At 39.8% G+C, this 16,171-nt stretch overlaps 1 protein-coding gene across 7 annotated transcripts in view; it reads left to right on the top strand.

Annotated features, from left to right (window-relative positions):
* LOC143491207 (uncharacterized) overlaps positions 1-15,690 on the top strand; it is a 78,550-nt gene extending 62,860 nt beyond the window's left edge. For all 7 annotated transcript variants that reach the window (XM_076990017.1, XM_076990016.1, XM_076990019.1 and 4 more), the window contains 7 exons: positions 2,034-2,207; positions 4,444-4,617; positions 5,180-5,353; positions 12,992-13,165; positions 13,895-14,068; positions 14,980-15,026; positions 15,119-15,690. In XM_076990017.1, the coding sequence (XP_076846132.1) occupies positions 2,034-2,207; positions 4,444-4,617; positions 5,180-5,353; positions 12,992-13,165; positions 13,895-14,068; positions 14,980-15,026; positions 15,119-15,174 (973 nt within the window). In that variant the 3' untranslated portion in view covers positions 15,175-15,690. The remainder of the gene's footprint in view (positions 1-2,033; positions 2,208-4,443; positions 4,618-5,179; positions 5,354-12,991; positions 13,166-13,894; positions 14,069-14,979; positions 15,027-15,118) is intronic.
* The last annotated feature ends 481 nt before the right edge of the window (positions 15,691-16,171 follow it).

The raw sequence follows: 16,171 nt of genomic DNA, 5'->3' as shown, positions 1-16,171 counted from the left end.
TGGCATGGCGCTCAACCATGATGATTCTATCCTAAACATGCCCCAAGTTGGTGAGCCAATCATGCTTCATGTTGCATAAAGTGAAGCATGTCTGTACAGGGTGTCTGTTTGCTGAGTGGATTTAACCTCTGCACTGTTACACTCGAAGAGGGTTTTGGAATGAGGTGCCGAGGTGGGGAACCGTCTTTATCAGAAAATTCAGAGGAAGGAAACTTCATTAACTGTTAGAATCCGTGTATCATTCGTTCATTTGATATTCAACTGAAAATCAAAATCGGAAAATCAAAAAATTCCCCCCGGACATTTTTAGGTCTCAAAAGTAGGACATGTCCGGGAAAAAGAGGACGTCTGGTCACCCTACCTCTAAGTGAACCGCGCACATACGGAGAGTGCGCAACTTATGAGGCATACCGAGAACACACTTCACAGAAACACTCACGAAGGAATATAAAGGACCACAGCGATTATGAAAGGAAAACACGTTTATATAAGTCTGAATGCTGAAATAACACAAGGCACAGAAAACACAGCAGAGACTAAAGTAAACGAGCACTACAAAACACAACGACAAATGCGTCTTACGACCTTCAAATAAATATTTAATTAATCTAGAATGTGGTTCCAATATGGTCATGTTGTCTATACCAATATATACCATGTTCCAATGTGTAGGTGCTGCAGTGCACTACACATTGGAACACTCCCGCACAAAACGAAGCCCACGAAGAATAAACAAATCAGTAACTTCCGGGGCACACAAATGGGTCAAGTTAAAAAATCTAAATCAAGTTCGGCTCCGAATCCGATTTTTAATTTAGCTATTTTTGTTTGGATCATCAAATAAAAAACTGAAAAATACAAGCCTGGTTTGTTTTTTTGTTTTTATATTCAAAACGAAAAACAAATAATGAATTGTTTTTTTGATTTTCCGATTTTGATTGTCAGTTGAATATCAAATGAACGAATGATACACGGATTTGTTAAAACAACAGGTTACTAACTCAGAAAAGCTAGATCCCACTCTCACCTACAGACCCCCAGCGCATACGTGCGTCTCTCTCCCTAAGAGTCTCTTAAAGGGCCAGAACACCTTGGGTGTTTACATGTGTGTCCATTTGGGAATTAGCTCAGGCTGTGAGTAGTAGTAATCCCTACACACTCTGCCCTGTTACACTCTGCCATGTAGACAATTGGATGATCATGTCAATATCCGATGACTAAAGTGATAACACTGCCGTTCGAGAACACTGCTGTTCCAACATTGGAACATTCTGTGAGTAACGAAGGAAAATACTCAATGGCACTTTCACAGCTACCTAAACACTCAAAACGAATCACATTTTTGTTGGCAGTAGATCACTTTGATGAATTATATCATACAGTAAGGGGACAGGGGGTTGGTTGTCATGGTCTTAATTAAGATGGTCTCTCTTATTGCCCACATCAATTAACAACCAAATCCAGATTAGTTACTGTCCTTGTTTTGGTCATCTGCACAAAACAACTGTCACGTTACGGTCCCCGACCCCTCCCTTTTGGGCGTGTGTTAAGTTGTTTGCGTCTAGTTGTCTGTGTCTGTGGATCTCTGTGGGTGCGGTTACGTCTTGTGTTTATCCATCTTACCTGTGGCTCGTCTCGTCGTCACTTGGGGTTTATGTGGTTTGTCTATTTAATGTGTGTTCATGCAGTGTCCTGTGCTCGTCGTTGTTTGTGTGATGCGCGTTCGGTGTTGCATGTTAAACGTGCGCTGTCTGCGCTATTTGTGAAATGAAATTACGTGTTTGCAAGAACGCCGGATTTTCTGTTTCGTCCGTTGCCTTGCACCAGCCGTTACAACATCAGTGTGGAGGGGTAGTAGAATTCTGTTTACTTGTTTGCTGTGTGTGCTGTTTGCAAATAAATAAGCTACTGTCTAGACCACTGGTCTAAAGGTCTGAATATTTTTCTTCTTCTGCCATTTCAGACTATTTTAGTGTGAGCTCACATCCTGTGATTGAACTTTACTATGTAATATGTTTTCTCCTCCTTTGCAGATTAATGAACTGTAATCTCACAAAGGAGTCATGCAAACATCTCACATTAGTTCTACAAGCAGAAAACTCCTGCCTGAAACACCTGGAGCTAAACAACAATAACCTTCAGGATTCAGGAGTGGAGCAGCTCTCCAATGGATTGAAGAGTTCACACTGTAAACTGGAAATACTCAGGTGAGGAGTTCACACTGTAAACTGGAAATACTCAGGTAAGGAGTTCACACTGTAAACTGGAAATACTCAGGTGAGGAGTTCACACTGTAAACTGGAAATACTCAGGTGAGGAGTTCACACTGTAAACTGAAATACTCAGGTAAGGAGTTCACACTGCAAACTGGAAATACTCAGGTGAGGAGTTCACACTGTAAACTGGAAATACTCAGGTGAGGTTTCTGTGAACTCATTCTTGAATGGAAATCAGTGAAAGCACTGTAGTGCAGTTTTATAAAGGCCAGTATGTTGTCTTTAAAAATGTTGTGAACATTTCGTAAAATGACTGTCATAACAAAGTCATGTGTCATGCATGTGCAAAGAGTTACATTTGTACTGCATTTGGAAATTTGCCAACAGATGGTAGTAATGTTACATGCTAAGAAGAGAACAGGTACTGGATTTGTACCTGTACATAGAATGATTATATAAGTCTCGAAGTGTGATCTAGGCCAGATGAATTGCCTTTATGCGTCATGTGTATGTGTACAGAACAATGAAATGCAGACTGGACATATCCCACAAATTATTTAGAAATGTAAGTTCATGCTTACATAATGCATGTTAAGAGTTATACAAAACATTTCAAAATGCATGTGTAACTCAGTTAAATAAAAGTCTGTTGTCCAGTCATATAATTTGTCATTTTAGGGTTCTTAAAATCTCGTCTCATCTCGTTCTCGTGAACCCAATATCGTGTCTCGTCTCGTCTCGTGAGCTGAGTGTATCGTCACACCCCTAATGTTGACACATCCATTGTCTTCTGGATATTCGACTGTTTCCTGTTTTCCTTTTTCCTGTTTACGCATTATGTCTCAAACTTTACATTTTATTTGTTGCCAGTTTATTGGATACACATATTCTATACATGTACAGGCTGATAATACTTTTTCAGTTAATTCTAACAGCCATTTGACCAGAACTTGTTGTGTTCTTTGCTTGATGGTGCCAAGTGTCAAGTTTCACGTTCCACCATTTATCAGTTTTTAAAGGGCAAGTGATGTCTGGATCTAAAAACATTAGCATAAATAGTATTTATAAGTGTACATTTACAGTATAAATTATTGATTTACATAAACTATTTATTTATAAATTGTTTTCTTAGTTTAAATGAAAAAAATCCATTTAACATAGTAATAGATTTAGAAAATTCCAAAACTGCAAAAATGTGTTACAACCCTGAAAAAGTTGCTCAATGGCCTGGGACTCCAACTTTAACTAAGAGCGATGCCTCTTAAATTAAGTCTCCTTACAAAAGAAAATAAACAAAATACAAATTCTCCTCCCATCTCTCGACAAACATAAACAGGAGAAAAAGACAAAACGGCAACCCACCCCTTCAGCTCTAACAAAAGAGGAAGTACGAAACAACAAACCATCAGTTATATACAATTATATAAAATTTACACAGTTACACAAATAACCTGATTTAGTCAAAGCCTATAAGCATTACTTCTCATAACGCTCTATACAAGCATCCATAGCTACAAAATCCTGGATAGGGAAACTAATAACCATATCAGTACGATCTCATAAGGCCCTTTTAAAGAATCACATGGCACATCTTAACTCACAAGGCCTAGTTCTAAAAGCCAAAATAACAACCCACGCCACCTGTGATCGTGTGGAGACTGCTACTCAAGACACCACAGGGCACCATTACAATCTTGAGGTGAACTTTTAAACCCAATGCTGAACCACAGCTTTGAATGAGATGTTACGTGAACCCCAATCCAGTTGTTTGTCTCGCCATTGCACCATCTTCAACCTGCGAATAAAAATTGAACAGCCACCCACAGACATCCTAAAAACAGCAGTGGCCATAACAAAGGCAACAACAATCCCTCTACTGAAAGTAAAACAATAAACAAACAAAGATAATAAATACATTAAAATAAATGTAATTCATAAAACAAGTCAAAGAAGGTTGACACATAGTCCACACCGGTCAAGACACTGGAACAATTAGACAAAATCAGAGTACAATAATGATGCAAGTAGTGGAGGGGTAAAATTACAAATGACTAAATTGTATGGCACAATATTAACTATAGAACAGGTAAAACAAATAAAGTGATAATTTGGTGTATAGAACCACAGAGAACAACATGATTAAATCACATAAGAAAATGAGCCCAACACCTTCCAATGGTTCTAACATCTCTTATTGAATGCTATTGTATTAAATCCTCCTTTGCAGACTAACTGGTTGTAATCTCACCAAGGAGTCTTGCAAATATCTCAGATCAGCTCTGCAAAAAGAAAACTCCTCTCTAGAACTGCTGGAGCTAAACAACAATAACCTGCAGGATTCAGGAGTGAAGCAGCTCTCAAAAGGACTGAAGAGTTCACACTGTAAAGTGAAAATACTCAGGTGAGGTTTGTTATATTCAATATAGATTCTTCTTGTATGAGATGAGATAATGATATAAGCTTCAGTAGAGTGGACATTAGCTTCATTCTATGAAGCTTGAAAGCATGAGCATAACATTTAATAATATCAACTCCTTGATTGATTCTTGAATGTAAATGTTAAGATGTGAACACACTGTGGGATAATTTTACAATTGTCCTTTGCAAAATTGTATTATATAATGATTATATAGTTACAACTGAGAATTTAACTGGTACTGTATGATTAGACTTGGCAACCCTTCCATTTTTACATATGGAATGTGCTTTTGAATATTTTTAATAACTTAGCCCTGGAGTGTGTTGCCAGTGGTTTGAATGTGTAAAGCCATCCCATTTTACAATTCAGGATTCCAGCTACCACTGAAGAGATGTATAATAATACAAACTAATTAAATGGGAAATACATAAATGTTTGTCAGTCTTGACTAGTCACGTTGGTACATGTGCTCTCATGATTTAATAAAAAAAACTTTCAAATGTAAAGACATTAATGCCTTGGTATGTGCATTCCTCCTTTGTAGACTAATTGGCTGTAAGCTCACTGTGAAGTCTTGTGAATATTTCACAACAGTTCTACAAACAGAAAACTCTTCCCTGATTCAGCTTGACTTAACTAACAACAACCTGCAGGATTCAGGATTGGAGCAGCTCTCTGTTGGACTGAAAAGTTCACACTGTAAACTAGAGATTCTCAGGTGAGCTTTCTGTGCATTCATTTAGTTTTAATTACCACACAGTGGTAATAGTCTTGTGTAGAGGCTAATTATTGTTACTTCATCAACTGAAAATGTGTGGTTATTTGCTATCATACTATCCTCAGAAACAGTGCTCATCTGTTTCTCACTGGCTACAAGACATATTTTGTGCTATTCAAATGGACTCATTTATAAATTGTTTAGATATTTTGTATAGGTTCACAGCATAAGCTAGCATTTGATATTACTCAAATAATTACACTAATAAATCATTAGCCCCACAACTCTGATCAGTTGCCACTGTAAACTTTGGATAACAGGTGAACTAAATTTCAGGAGAAAACCCTATTTATTCATTGAGGAGTGCACAAAACCGGACACATGGCAGACTACAAATGTACAACAAATAATAGATGTAACATGAAACAGAAACCAGGTTATAGTAGAGATAAGGCATGGGCAATAACACAGGAAACCAAGGCATAAGGAAAGGAAACTCACAGGGATGACCAGCGCTGGTAGACAGGGCAGAGGGAAGTAAATACACAGACATGAGGGGAAAGTGGAAACACTGAGGATGTCAGGGCTGGCTTGGATGCCACACCATCTACCTCCACAAGGGGCACCCGAGTCAGCCCTAGACTACATCCACGCAATCAGCAATGAACCTTCTCACCTGTTGCCATGGCTTCTTAAGGAAGCTTGTGGAGACAGACCATTGCTGATTCGTTTTGGTTATACCGGCACGATTTCAGCCCTTCTCTGCTTTCTCTGCCGTTGTGCTGTTTTGTGAGGTGTCTCGTCACCTTCCTCTCTCTCTTGTATGTCTTGCTACTCCTGTCACTTATTCGAGTTTCTATCTCCAGCGCTGCTACCTGGCCTATCTCAAGTTTTCCTCCATCTGTTTCTCTTCCTATCCATTATTCATTTATTTTGGGAAGGTTTTGTTTTGTTGCTGCGTTTTTGCCTGTAGCCAGATTCTTCCCCTGGTGTTCTTATTTCGGTTTTGCGTGACGAGTTTTTTCCGCGTCTTCTTAGTTGCCTTTGTTATTTTTTTTCCACCCTCTCGCTACGGGTGAGTTTTGCTTTTCATGCGTGGGTTTTCCACATCGTTTTTGTTTCTGTTTTCTCCCGAGTATCTACGGTTGAGTTTCAGTTCACGCGTTGAGTCTTCCACATTGTTTTTGTTTCCTTTTTCTACCTAGTGTTCAGGGTTAGTTTCATTTTGCGCGTTGAGTTTTTCCACGTCATTTTGTGTTGGTGTTTTTGCTACTGTGTGTGTGTATGCGTTAACTTCACACTTACTATTCTCACATCTTATTGTGCCAGACCGAGCCGGCACTTGGGTCCGCCTCTCAGTATATTCACGTGGTGGTTACGTCACCATGCCCACCACGTTACAGAGGAAGGGGCGTGGCAGACAAAAGGGGACTATGGAAACTGTGAAACAAGGTGGGGCTGGGGAGGACGACACAAGACTGGTGTGGAGGGCGGAGCTAGACGTGACACTGCAATTCTGATAGCATACCAAACAAATGTGGGCAGCCAATGCCAAGACAGTATCATTAACTTTGTATTTGCGCATTATTCCGAGCATAAACCAGGAGCTGTTGTAACTATCAAAGTGACAAAATGAGAACAGAAATATCTCTAAAAATATTATTAAACGGTATTACAAACTGTTAATTAATCGGTTCTTCAATAGGAACATTCATATTTGTGCAGCACCACTATTTGTTATATGCACTGATAACTTGACATGACTGTATCACTGGCATGGCGCTCAACCATGATGATTCTATCCTAAACACGCCCCAAGTTGGTGAGCCAATCATGCTCCATGTTGCATAAAGTGATGCATGTCTGTACAGGGTGTCTGTTTGCTGAGTGGTTTTAACCTCTGCCCTGTTACAATGACATAAATGTCATAAAGTCATGTGTCATGCATGTGCAAAGAGTTACATTTGTACTGTATTTAGAAATTTGCCAACAGATGGTAGTAATGTTACATGCTAAGAAGAAAACAGGTACTGGATTTGTACCTGTACATAGAATGATTATATAAGTCTCGAAGTGTGATCTAGGCCAGATGAATTGCCTTTATGTGTCATGTGTATATGTACAGAACAATGAAATGCAGATTGGACATATCCCACAAATTATTTAGAAATGAGTTGTCGGCACTTCAGCACAAGACGCCTGGAATACACAGCACCTGCAGCAAGGACCTGTAGACTTAACACTAGAAGCGCCGCGCCTCATTTACATACTTATACCTAGAAGCGCGGAGGGCCGGTCATCTGACCGATTTCACCACCTCCTACTAGCGCCGTGTTGTTTTCACCTACTTAAAGCGCGCCTCGGGCGGTCAAAAGACCGCTGAGTCTTTACACAGGGGAGCTGGTACTGACACATAATTAACGCTAGATGGCGTTTTGCACAAAAGGAAGAATGAGCCGCCCAAACAAAATATTCGTAATGGTGACATTTGCACGTAACGTCAATATGTTAACAAATTAATGTGACTAAACCTTTTAGAATCAGTGCCTTGTGACCTTGTTCTCAGTAGCTTTCCCATTGTCAGTTTTGTTTAGTTTCATATTGCATTTCCTGGTTTGTGCGAAAACGTAAATGCAAAATATAGTTTCAGTTTTGTTTCTTGGTTAGTGTAATAGTTTGCTTGGTTAGTGTAATAGTTTGCTTATTTGTCTGTGTGTTATTCTGTTGGCATATATGTCACTATATTATCATGTTCGTTCGCCACACCACTAACCCACTGGCCCGCACCCCCACTGTGAAGCGTTCACGTCTTTTGTCTTGCTAATGAAACAGACTGCGCTGCAGCCTTCCACCCCCACATCCACAAAAAGCTTGTTCGATACTCAGAGTAGCAAAGTGAAGCCCGTAGACCGAGCTAAAGCAAGTTTGTTTGTATACTCAATGTTACGCCATTTCAAGTTTTAATGTCTAAAAGTTGTGTATGTTAGTGAATTGTAGGCTATGGTGAACATAACAAATCTACAAATAAATGTCTATAATGTTTTGTGTTAGACAAAGAACAAAAAGCATAAATAGGCAAAATAATTACAAAAATATCATTATAAAAGGTAGGCTATGTACCTTTGCGTAACAAAACGCAAAATTATTAAAATGATACGGATGGCTTCACGAATATAGTTGCCTCTGTCCTCTCTAATGTTCACTTTTTTATCTTGCCGTATTGTGTTGCCGTTTCAAATGAGGTGTTTGATCGGTGAATAGCCGATGTGTGATCCCACGTCCTAACGACCGTGTTATCACCGAGCGTTATCACCATTCGGTGATTTACATGTATCGTATATTGCATAAGTTTCGTTCCCCACCTCAAATTAAGTTCCATTTATGTAGTGAATTGTGAACTTGAGAATAAACCTCCGCCGCTGTGGTTAATGTTCATGCACTGTTTGAACAATATTTATTAATTACAGCCAGGTTTTGGAGGTTGTAGAACACAGCTACAGGCCAACAACGGGTGCATCCCGTCTCTCTTTAGCGTATATTGCATAAGTTTCGTTCACCACCTCAAATTAAGTTCCATTTATGTAGTGAATTGTGAACTTGAGAATAAACCTCTACCGCTGTGGTTAATGTTCATGCACTGTTTGAACAATATTTATTAATTACAGCCAGGTTTTGGAGGTTGTAGAACACAGCTACAGGCCAACAACGGGTGCATTCCGTCTCTCTTTAGCGTATATTGCATAAGTTTCGTTCCCCACCTCAAATTAAGTTACATTTATGTAGTGAATTGTGAACTTGAGAATAAACCTCCACCGCTGTGGTTAATGTTCATGCACTGTTTGAACAATATTTATTAATTACAGCCAGGTTTTGGAGGTTGTAGAACACAGCTACAGGCCAACAACGGGTGCATCCCGTCTCTCTTTAGCGTATATTGCATAAGTTTCGTTCACCACCTCAAATTAAGTTCCCTTTGTTTTGATTTGTGTGTCAGCTTCACACAACTCAACATTCAAAACACAGCTTAGGTGCAGTCTTTGCACATTTGCCACAGACCAGTCGCTTACATGTCTGGCAGATGTCATACGTTTTGTTCCCTGAACATCTGCCGACTTGGCATTGTTTTCTTTTTGAGGGCGGGCAAGGAGCTTCAGGTAAAATTCGCTTTTGTGCCACTGCCCTAGCCGCTTTCGCCATTTTCTGCTGTGCACACAGCTCCTTTACCAACTCGAGAATAAACCTTCGTCTGCTCAGGTTAACGTTCATGCACTGTTTGAACAATATATGTGCATTTATTGCAGCCAGGTCTAGGAGGTTGTAGAAAACCGCGACAGGCCAACGACGGGTGCCTCCCTTCACCGAATACAGTCGTGCCATTTGATCCATAACATCAACGCCACATTTAGTCGTGTTGTAATATGAAACAGTTTCAGGCAGTTTCTTTGCGCCATTATCAATTGAAACTGTCTGATGCATTGAGCTCAGGATGCATACATTTTTTTTAGGTTTTGCCTGGTAAATCGTTAGAGTTATTTTTCCAGCCCGCAACACCTTGGTGGAAAATCTTTCAGACTGTGCCTGTGTACATGGGGGCATCTCACGTCTCATTTTATTCATCGTACCAACAATAGTGGTTTTGTTCGCCAAAAGGGTGTTTGCAAGTGCCAATGAAGTGAAGAAATTGTCAGTCGTTACATTTCTTCCTTTACCCGTGAAAGGCTCCATCAAACGCAACACAATATTTTCAGACAACCGTTGACCAGCCGGCCTGCTTTCATCTTTTCCTAGATAGGGAATGGCGTTCAACATATATTTTGTTTCAACATCAGCGGCCACCCAGAACTTAATCCCAAATTTATCGGGTTTATTGGCCATGTACTGAGTGAAACGACAGCGAGCTTTAGTTGGGAACAGTTGCTCATCAACAGTTATGTTCTCACCGGGCGTGTAAGAAGCAATACTGTTTTTCACAAATTTATCAAATATCTCCGAGATCATAGCAAATTTATCAGTCGCAAGGCGGGCAGCCCTTGTGCTCTTGTCATCAAAGCGCAGATAGCGCATGATATCTCTGAATGTCTGTCTAGACATTGTCTCTTTGAAAATGGGATTTCCTAAGTCAGCAGACCAGTATTCATCAAGTTTCATGCTTTTACCGGCTGTTATACCTCTCAAATAAACGAGACCCACAAATGCTTTCAATTCGTCAGCTGTTAGTTTGAACTGAGCATTATTTCGTTCAGCCTCTGCCTCTGTGTATTTCAGAATTGCGCCCCACATTTCTGTGTCAATCAAACACAGTAAGCTGGTCAGTGGACTTTTAATTTTGTCCTTGGCATAACACGTAGGCCCTGGGGTTTCTCTCACAATATTGCACTCTTGTGCTCTACCCCGAGGTTTGCCAGCAGTTTCAAACCACACTGTACCGTCTTTGGCCTGAAATGAGTCACCACCACACTCAGTTTCAGAGTCCGATTCTGAATCAGATTCAAGATTCAGATCCATCTCACTTTCGCCCTCTCCATCCAACACCTCACATTGTTCGCCCTCCGATTCCATCTCATCAATATTGCACAGCATGTCCAGCACTTGCTTTGGGGTGTACATGATTCTCTGTGCCATTTTTATAATGCACTATGCAACCTTTCAAACGCCCAAACCGAGGAGTCACGCAAACTGTGTTGCTGTTCGATCACACAAACCGAGCTTTCAAGCAAACTGTGTTGCTGTTCGATCACCCAAACCGAGCTTTCAAGCAAACTGTGTTGCTGTTCGATCACCCAAACCGAGCTTTCAAGCAAACTGTGTTGCTGTTCAAACGCCCAAACCGAGGAGTCACGCAAACTATGTTGCTGTTCAAACGCCAAAACCGAGCTTTCAAGCAAACTGTGTTGCTGTTCGATCGCCCAAACCGAGCTTTCAAGCAAACTGTGTTGCTGTTCAAACGCCCAAACCGAGGAGTCACGCAAACTATGTTGCTGTTCAAACGCCAAAACCGAGCTTTCAAGCAAACTGTGTTGCTGTTCGATCGCCCAAGCAGAGTTTTCACTCAAACTGTGTAGCCGCGTCCCGACGAATTTATAGCTCACGTTGCCTCATGAATGCTATTGTGAATAAAGTGTTCATAACAGCACCGCCCATGCCATCATCTCAGTTTCGCTCGCAAAGGTATGCATTTACATACGTAACTTGCATTCTGCTTAATTCTTTTGTAATGCCAGTGTGTCAAAAGCAGCCATACATAATGTATGTATCTAACAGCTAGCCCTGGCGAAGAGGGATTATACCCGAGAGATCATTTATTTGAGATATTGACTTGATAAGTAGGCTAATTACCATTCGCAGAATTCCTGCAAACTACTAAAGCATTTATTAGGCAAAGCAAGACGCTCTCACGGTTTGAAAACCATTGATGTAAACTTATATATAGTATATATTAAATAATATTAATAAATAAAGTATATATTTTAAGACTTTGGAAAGTGAAACACTTTCACTTTCGTTCAACGGACGAATTCCGTTTTGTCTTTACACAATAATCAGTTTGAACTTTGAATAATTTAGTTTTGAAAACTATTGATCTTTATTTAGTTATACTAAATATTAAATGACATACGAATCTTTGCGACACCCGCTGGCAGAAAAGAGAATCACAGTCTTGAAGTGTAGGCGACGACGACAATATTACAGAGATACGAGCGAAATCGATTGAAACTAGCATGTGCAGGGTTTCTTTTAACAATGTAAAAATACTAGTTTATTAAAAGGACAATTCTGGGAAAAGTCATGAAAGGAGGGTTCTGAAATTGGATCCAGTGCAAAGATATTATTATTTTTTGTGCTGCTGCGGTCAAGTGACCGGTGCTCGGCGCTTCTAGGTATAATTAGGTCGACCAGAGGCGGCGCTTCTAGTAGACGTCACAGCGGTCAAATGACCGGAGCTTTGGCGCTTCTAGTGTTAAATGGTCCTGTTTACCCCTTTGTTTTCAAGAGGCAGGTGAATGATGAATACATGGGAAAAAGGGTGGAGCAAAGAGGTGGAGCTTATAGAATAGAATAGAATAGAATGCCTTTTATTGTCACTATACACAGTACAGTGAGATTGTAGCAACTCCTCCAGTGCAGTAGCAAATACACAATAAAACACAGTAAATAACACACAGTAAAAACACAGTAAATACTCAATCTTGAATATACAATATAAATATAAATATTGCACAGTGGAATATAAATAAATATTGCACGGTGAGTGTCGGAGAGTCTGTAGGGTTGAAGTTAGTGCAAATTTGAGTTAATATTTGTTATTGCCTTTGGGAAAAAACTGGAGATGTGGAGATGTGTGAGTGGGCATGTGTGAGTGGGCATGTGTGAGTGGGCATGTGGAGATGTGTGTGGATATGTGTGAGTGGGCATGTGGAGATGTGTGTGGATATGTGTGAGTGGGCATGTGGAGATGTGTGTGGATATGTGTGAGTGGGCATGTGGAGATGTGTGTGGAGATGTGTGAGTGGACATGTGGAGATGTGTGTGGAGATGTGTGAGTGGGCATGTCCCTCAGGCTGGGAGGTTAAAAAAAACTAGAGGATTTCTTAATATTTGTTGTATCTAATATACTACAATCTCTGAATTCACTTGCAGACTGGCTCTCTGTAATCTTGGGGAAAATACTTGTGAAAATCTGGCATCAGTTTTACAAATGGAAAACTCCCCCCTGAGGGAACTGGACCTTAGTAACAACGACCTGAAGAATTCAGGAGTGGAGAAGCTCTCTGCTGGACTGATGAATTCACACTGTAAATTGGAGATTCTCAGGTGAGGTTTGTTATATTCAATAAAGATTCTTCTTGTATCAAAAATGAGAAGCTAGAGCTAGATAAGATACAGTGGGAATTAGCTTCTTTCCTAAAGAGAAGACTTGTAGATTAAAGAACTATTGTTTGTATATGTTTATTATGTGGCATAATGTAAACAATGCTCAATAAACCTCCCACACACATATAAGTATGCATCACTTGTACTGAGCTAAAGCGTGCTAGGTTTCTCTATACTTTTTCTCTGTACATTTTCTCCATACTTCCTGTCTACTAAACATGAAATAAAATTGACATTGAGATTGTATTTATTGAATACACAAGCTTGCAAAATGATTTGGGATATTGCTAATATAACAGTAAACTACTCATTTAACAGCCTGTCTTATCTAGGGAACATGAAATAATGAAGCAAAGACAGAATCACATGCGCAATGCTTTTTCATCAATGGCAGAGTAATGCCCACCTTTGTGTTAAATTAAGTATTCTATCTACTGTTAAATCACGTGTTGTGTCTACTGTTAAATCAAATATTCTATCTACCATTTACCAAGCTTGTGTGCACCGGTACAATAAGTAGACTACAAATGCCCCTGCTTTGCACTACAGTTCCCAGCTTCTCTAGCTGCTCCATGCAGACTGCTCTGTAAATGTATCTCTCTCTCTCTCTCTCTCTCTCTCTCTCTCTCTCTCTCTCTCTCTCTCTCTCTCTCTCTCTCCTTTCTTCAGATTGTCGGGTTGTCTAGTCACAGAGGAAGGTTGTTCTTCTCTGGCTTCAGCTCTGAGCTCAAACCCTTTACACCTGAAAGAACTGGATCTGACCTACAACCACCCAGGAGAGTCAGGAGTGAAGCTGCTCTCTGCTAGACTGGAGGATCCACACTGTAGACTGGACACACTCAGGTAACATTATAGTGTGTGTGTGTGTGTGTGTGTGTGTGTGTGTGTGTGTGTGTGTGTGTGTGTGTGTGTGTGTGTGTGTGTGTGTGTGTGTGCATGCGTGTGTGTCCGTGTGCGTGCATGTTAGCCAGAACACATCAATGTTTAAAGTAACAGAATAATCCTCATGTGCTGAGCACTAAAAGAAGATTCATGATATTTCACAACTGTCTGGGCATGTGTGTGTTGAGTTTGAACTGGGCATGTGTGTATCAGCTCTTGACATTAAAACAAATGTCTGAACATACCTCTTTATATTAAACATGAATGAATAGTTGTGTATGTGTGGTTAAATGAAAGTAATGAGATTAGTGTAATGTAGAAAAATGGAGATGTTTGTACAGATGAATGTGTAGTGAGAGCAGATGGTACCTGTTGAAAGAGGAGCGTATTAGGGGACGGACAGGAAGTGCTTGTGTAAGAGATGGACGTGCAGAATAAAATTAACTGCAGACTGCTAGATGGCTCCTGTCCGACTACTGTTGACTACATTTTCTCATGGCTAAAATTTTGAGGACAGTGAATGAAAACACACAAGGCTGCACATGTCAACCTCAACAGTATAAAGTTACACATTACTGTATGTGGGAGACTGACTGTAAGAGACTGGACTGGATTCACGTTCATGATTTGACTTTTGTCAAAGTAATGGCAAAATTTAACATACAACATATTACAGAATGTGTGTGCATCTGTAGTGAGAAATGTATAAGTGATAAATCTTCAGTGTTATAATCTGGTGTGTGTGTGTGTGTGTGTGTGTGTGTGTGTGTGTGTGTGTGTGTGTGTGTGTGTGTGTGTGTGTGTGTGTGTGTGTGTGTGTGTGAAATCTTCAGTGTCATAATCTACTCTGTGTCTCCTTCTTTCCTCTTTAGAATGGAGCGTGCAGAAAAAAAAAGAATCACATCAGCATTAAGAAAATGCAAGTTCACTGTTTTCAATAGAAACTCACACACATAACAGCACACAATATGTGTGTGTGTCCTCTCCTCTAAACTCTCTTTCTGTGTGCAGATGCGTATGAACTGTGGAAGACTGGATCCAGCACGCAAAGATCAATATCTGTCTGAGGGGAACAGGAAGGTGATGTGTGTGTGGGAGCAGCAGTTGAATCCTGATCATCCAGACAGATCTGATCACTGCTGGAAGGTGTTGAGTACTGAAGGTTTGTCAGGACGCTGTTATTGGGAGGCTGAGTGGAGTGAAGGTGGTGCTGTTATAATAGTGACATATAATAATGGGAATAGATGAAATACTATTATATCAGTCTCATTACTGAAGGGTGAAGTTCTCAATCTGTGCAATGACCTTGGATATAAAATATATTAACTTCCATTTACTACCATATTTAATGAATAAAGTCCAAAATGTATTGAATTATGAAGTTCTAAGTTTTAAAATGGATTTTAAAACCTTTGCTAAATGAATGATTAATTCATGAATGATTCATTCATAAGTAATTAAACTCTGGGAGTGAAATTTGAGGAGGGGTGAAGACGCTAACAGAGAGAGATTTAACGGGATTAAGAGATGAGCAGACTAGGATAACAAAAGAGATTTAACGGGACCAATAGATCAACAGATTAAGATATTTGAACTAATCATACTAAACAGAGAGTTATGGGTAAGAATTCTACAAAAACAGATGATTCATGATTGGCACGCCAAGACAGCATATGGACGGAAGCAAAGCTAACTTTGAGACGAATTAAAGGGAATGCCTGTCTATGTGCAGTTAATAACACTTGACTCTGTTTGGCAAAACTAAAGCATCTGTGGATTATTTTATTAGTAGATATTTTGATTGCTTATACTTTTGGACATCTTAGAAAAGAAAAGGCTTAGTTTGGCTGAAGTTTATGTCATTTGGGTAGAATGCTGAACTGTAAGCTGAGAGTGGACATGCAATGGTTGCTAGCAAGAGCTACGAAGGACTGAATACCTTCATATATATGCTCAAAATTGTTTACTTTGTCATTTTTCTGGTGAATCAGAAAATGTAGAGCATTATTGAAAATGTATCTCCAGCATCCACAAACACATTATAACCCTCCAAAATACATGGCA

The sequence above is a fragment of the Brachyhypopomus gauderio genome, unplaced genomic scaffold (genome assembly GCF_052324685.1).
Source record: "Brachyhypopomus gauderio isolate BG-103 unplaced genomic scaffold, BGAUD_0.2 sc72, whole genome shotgun sequence".
In the NCBI taxonomy this organism is placed as follows: Eukaryota; Metazoa; Chordata; class Actinopteri; order Gymnotiformes; family Hypopomidae; genus Brachyhypopomus; species Brachyhypopomus gauderio.
This window is presented reverse-complemented; position numbering and strand designations above follow the sequence as displayed.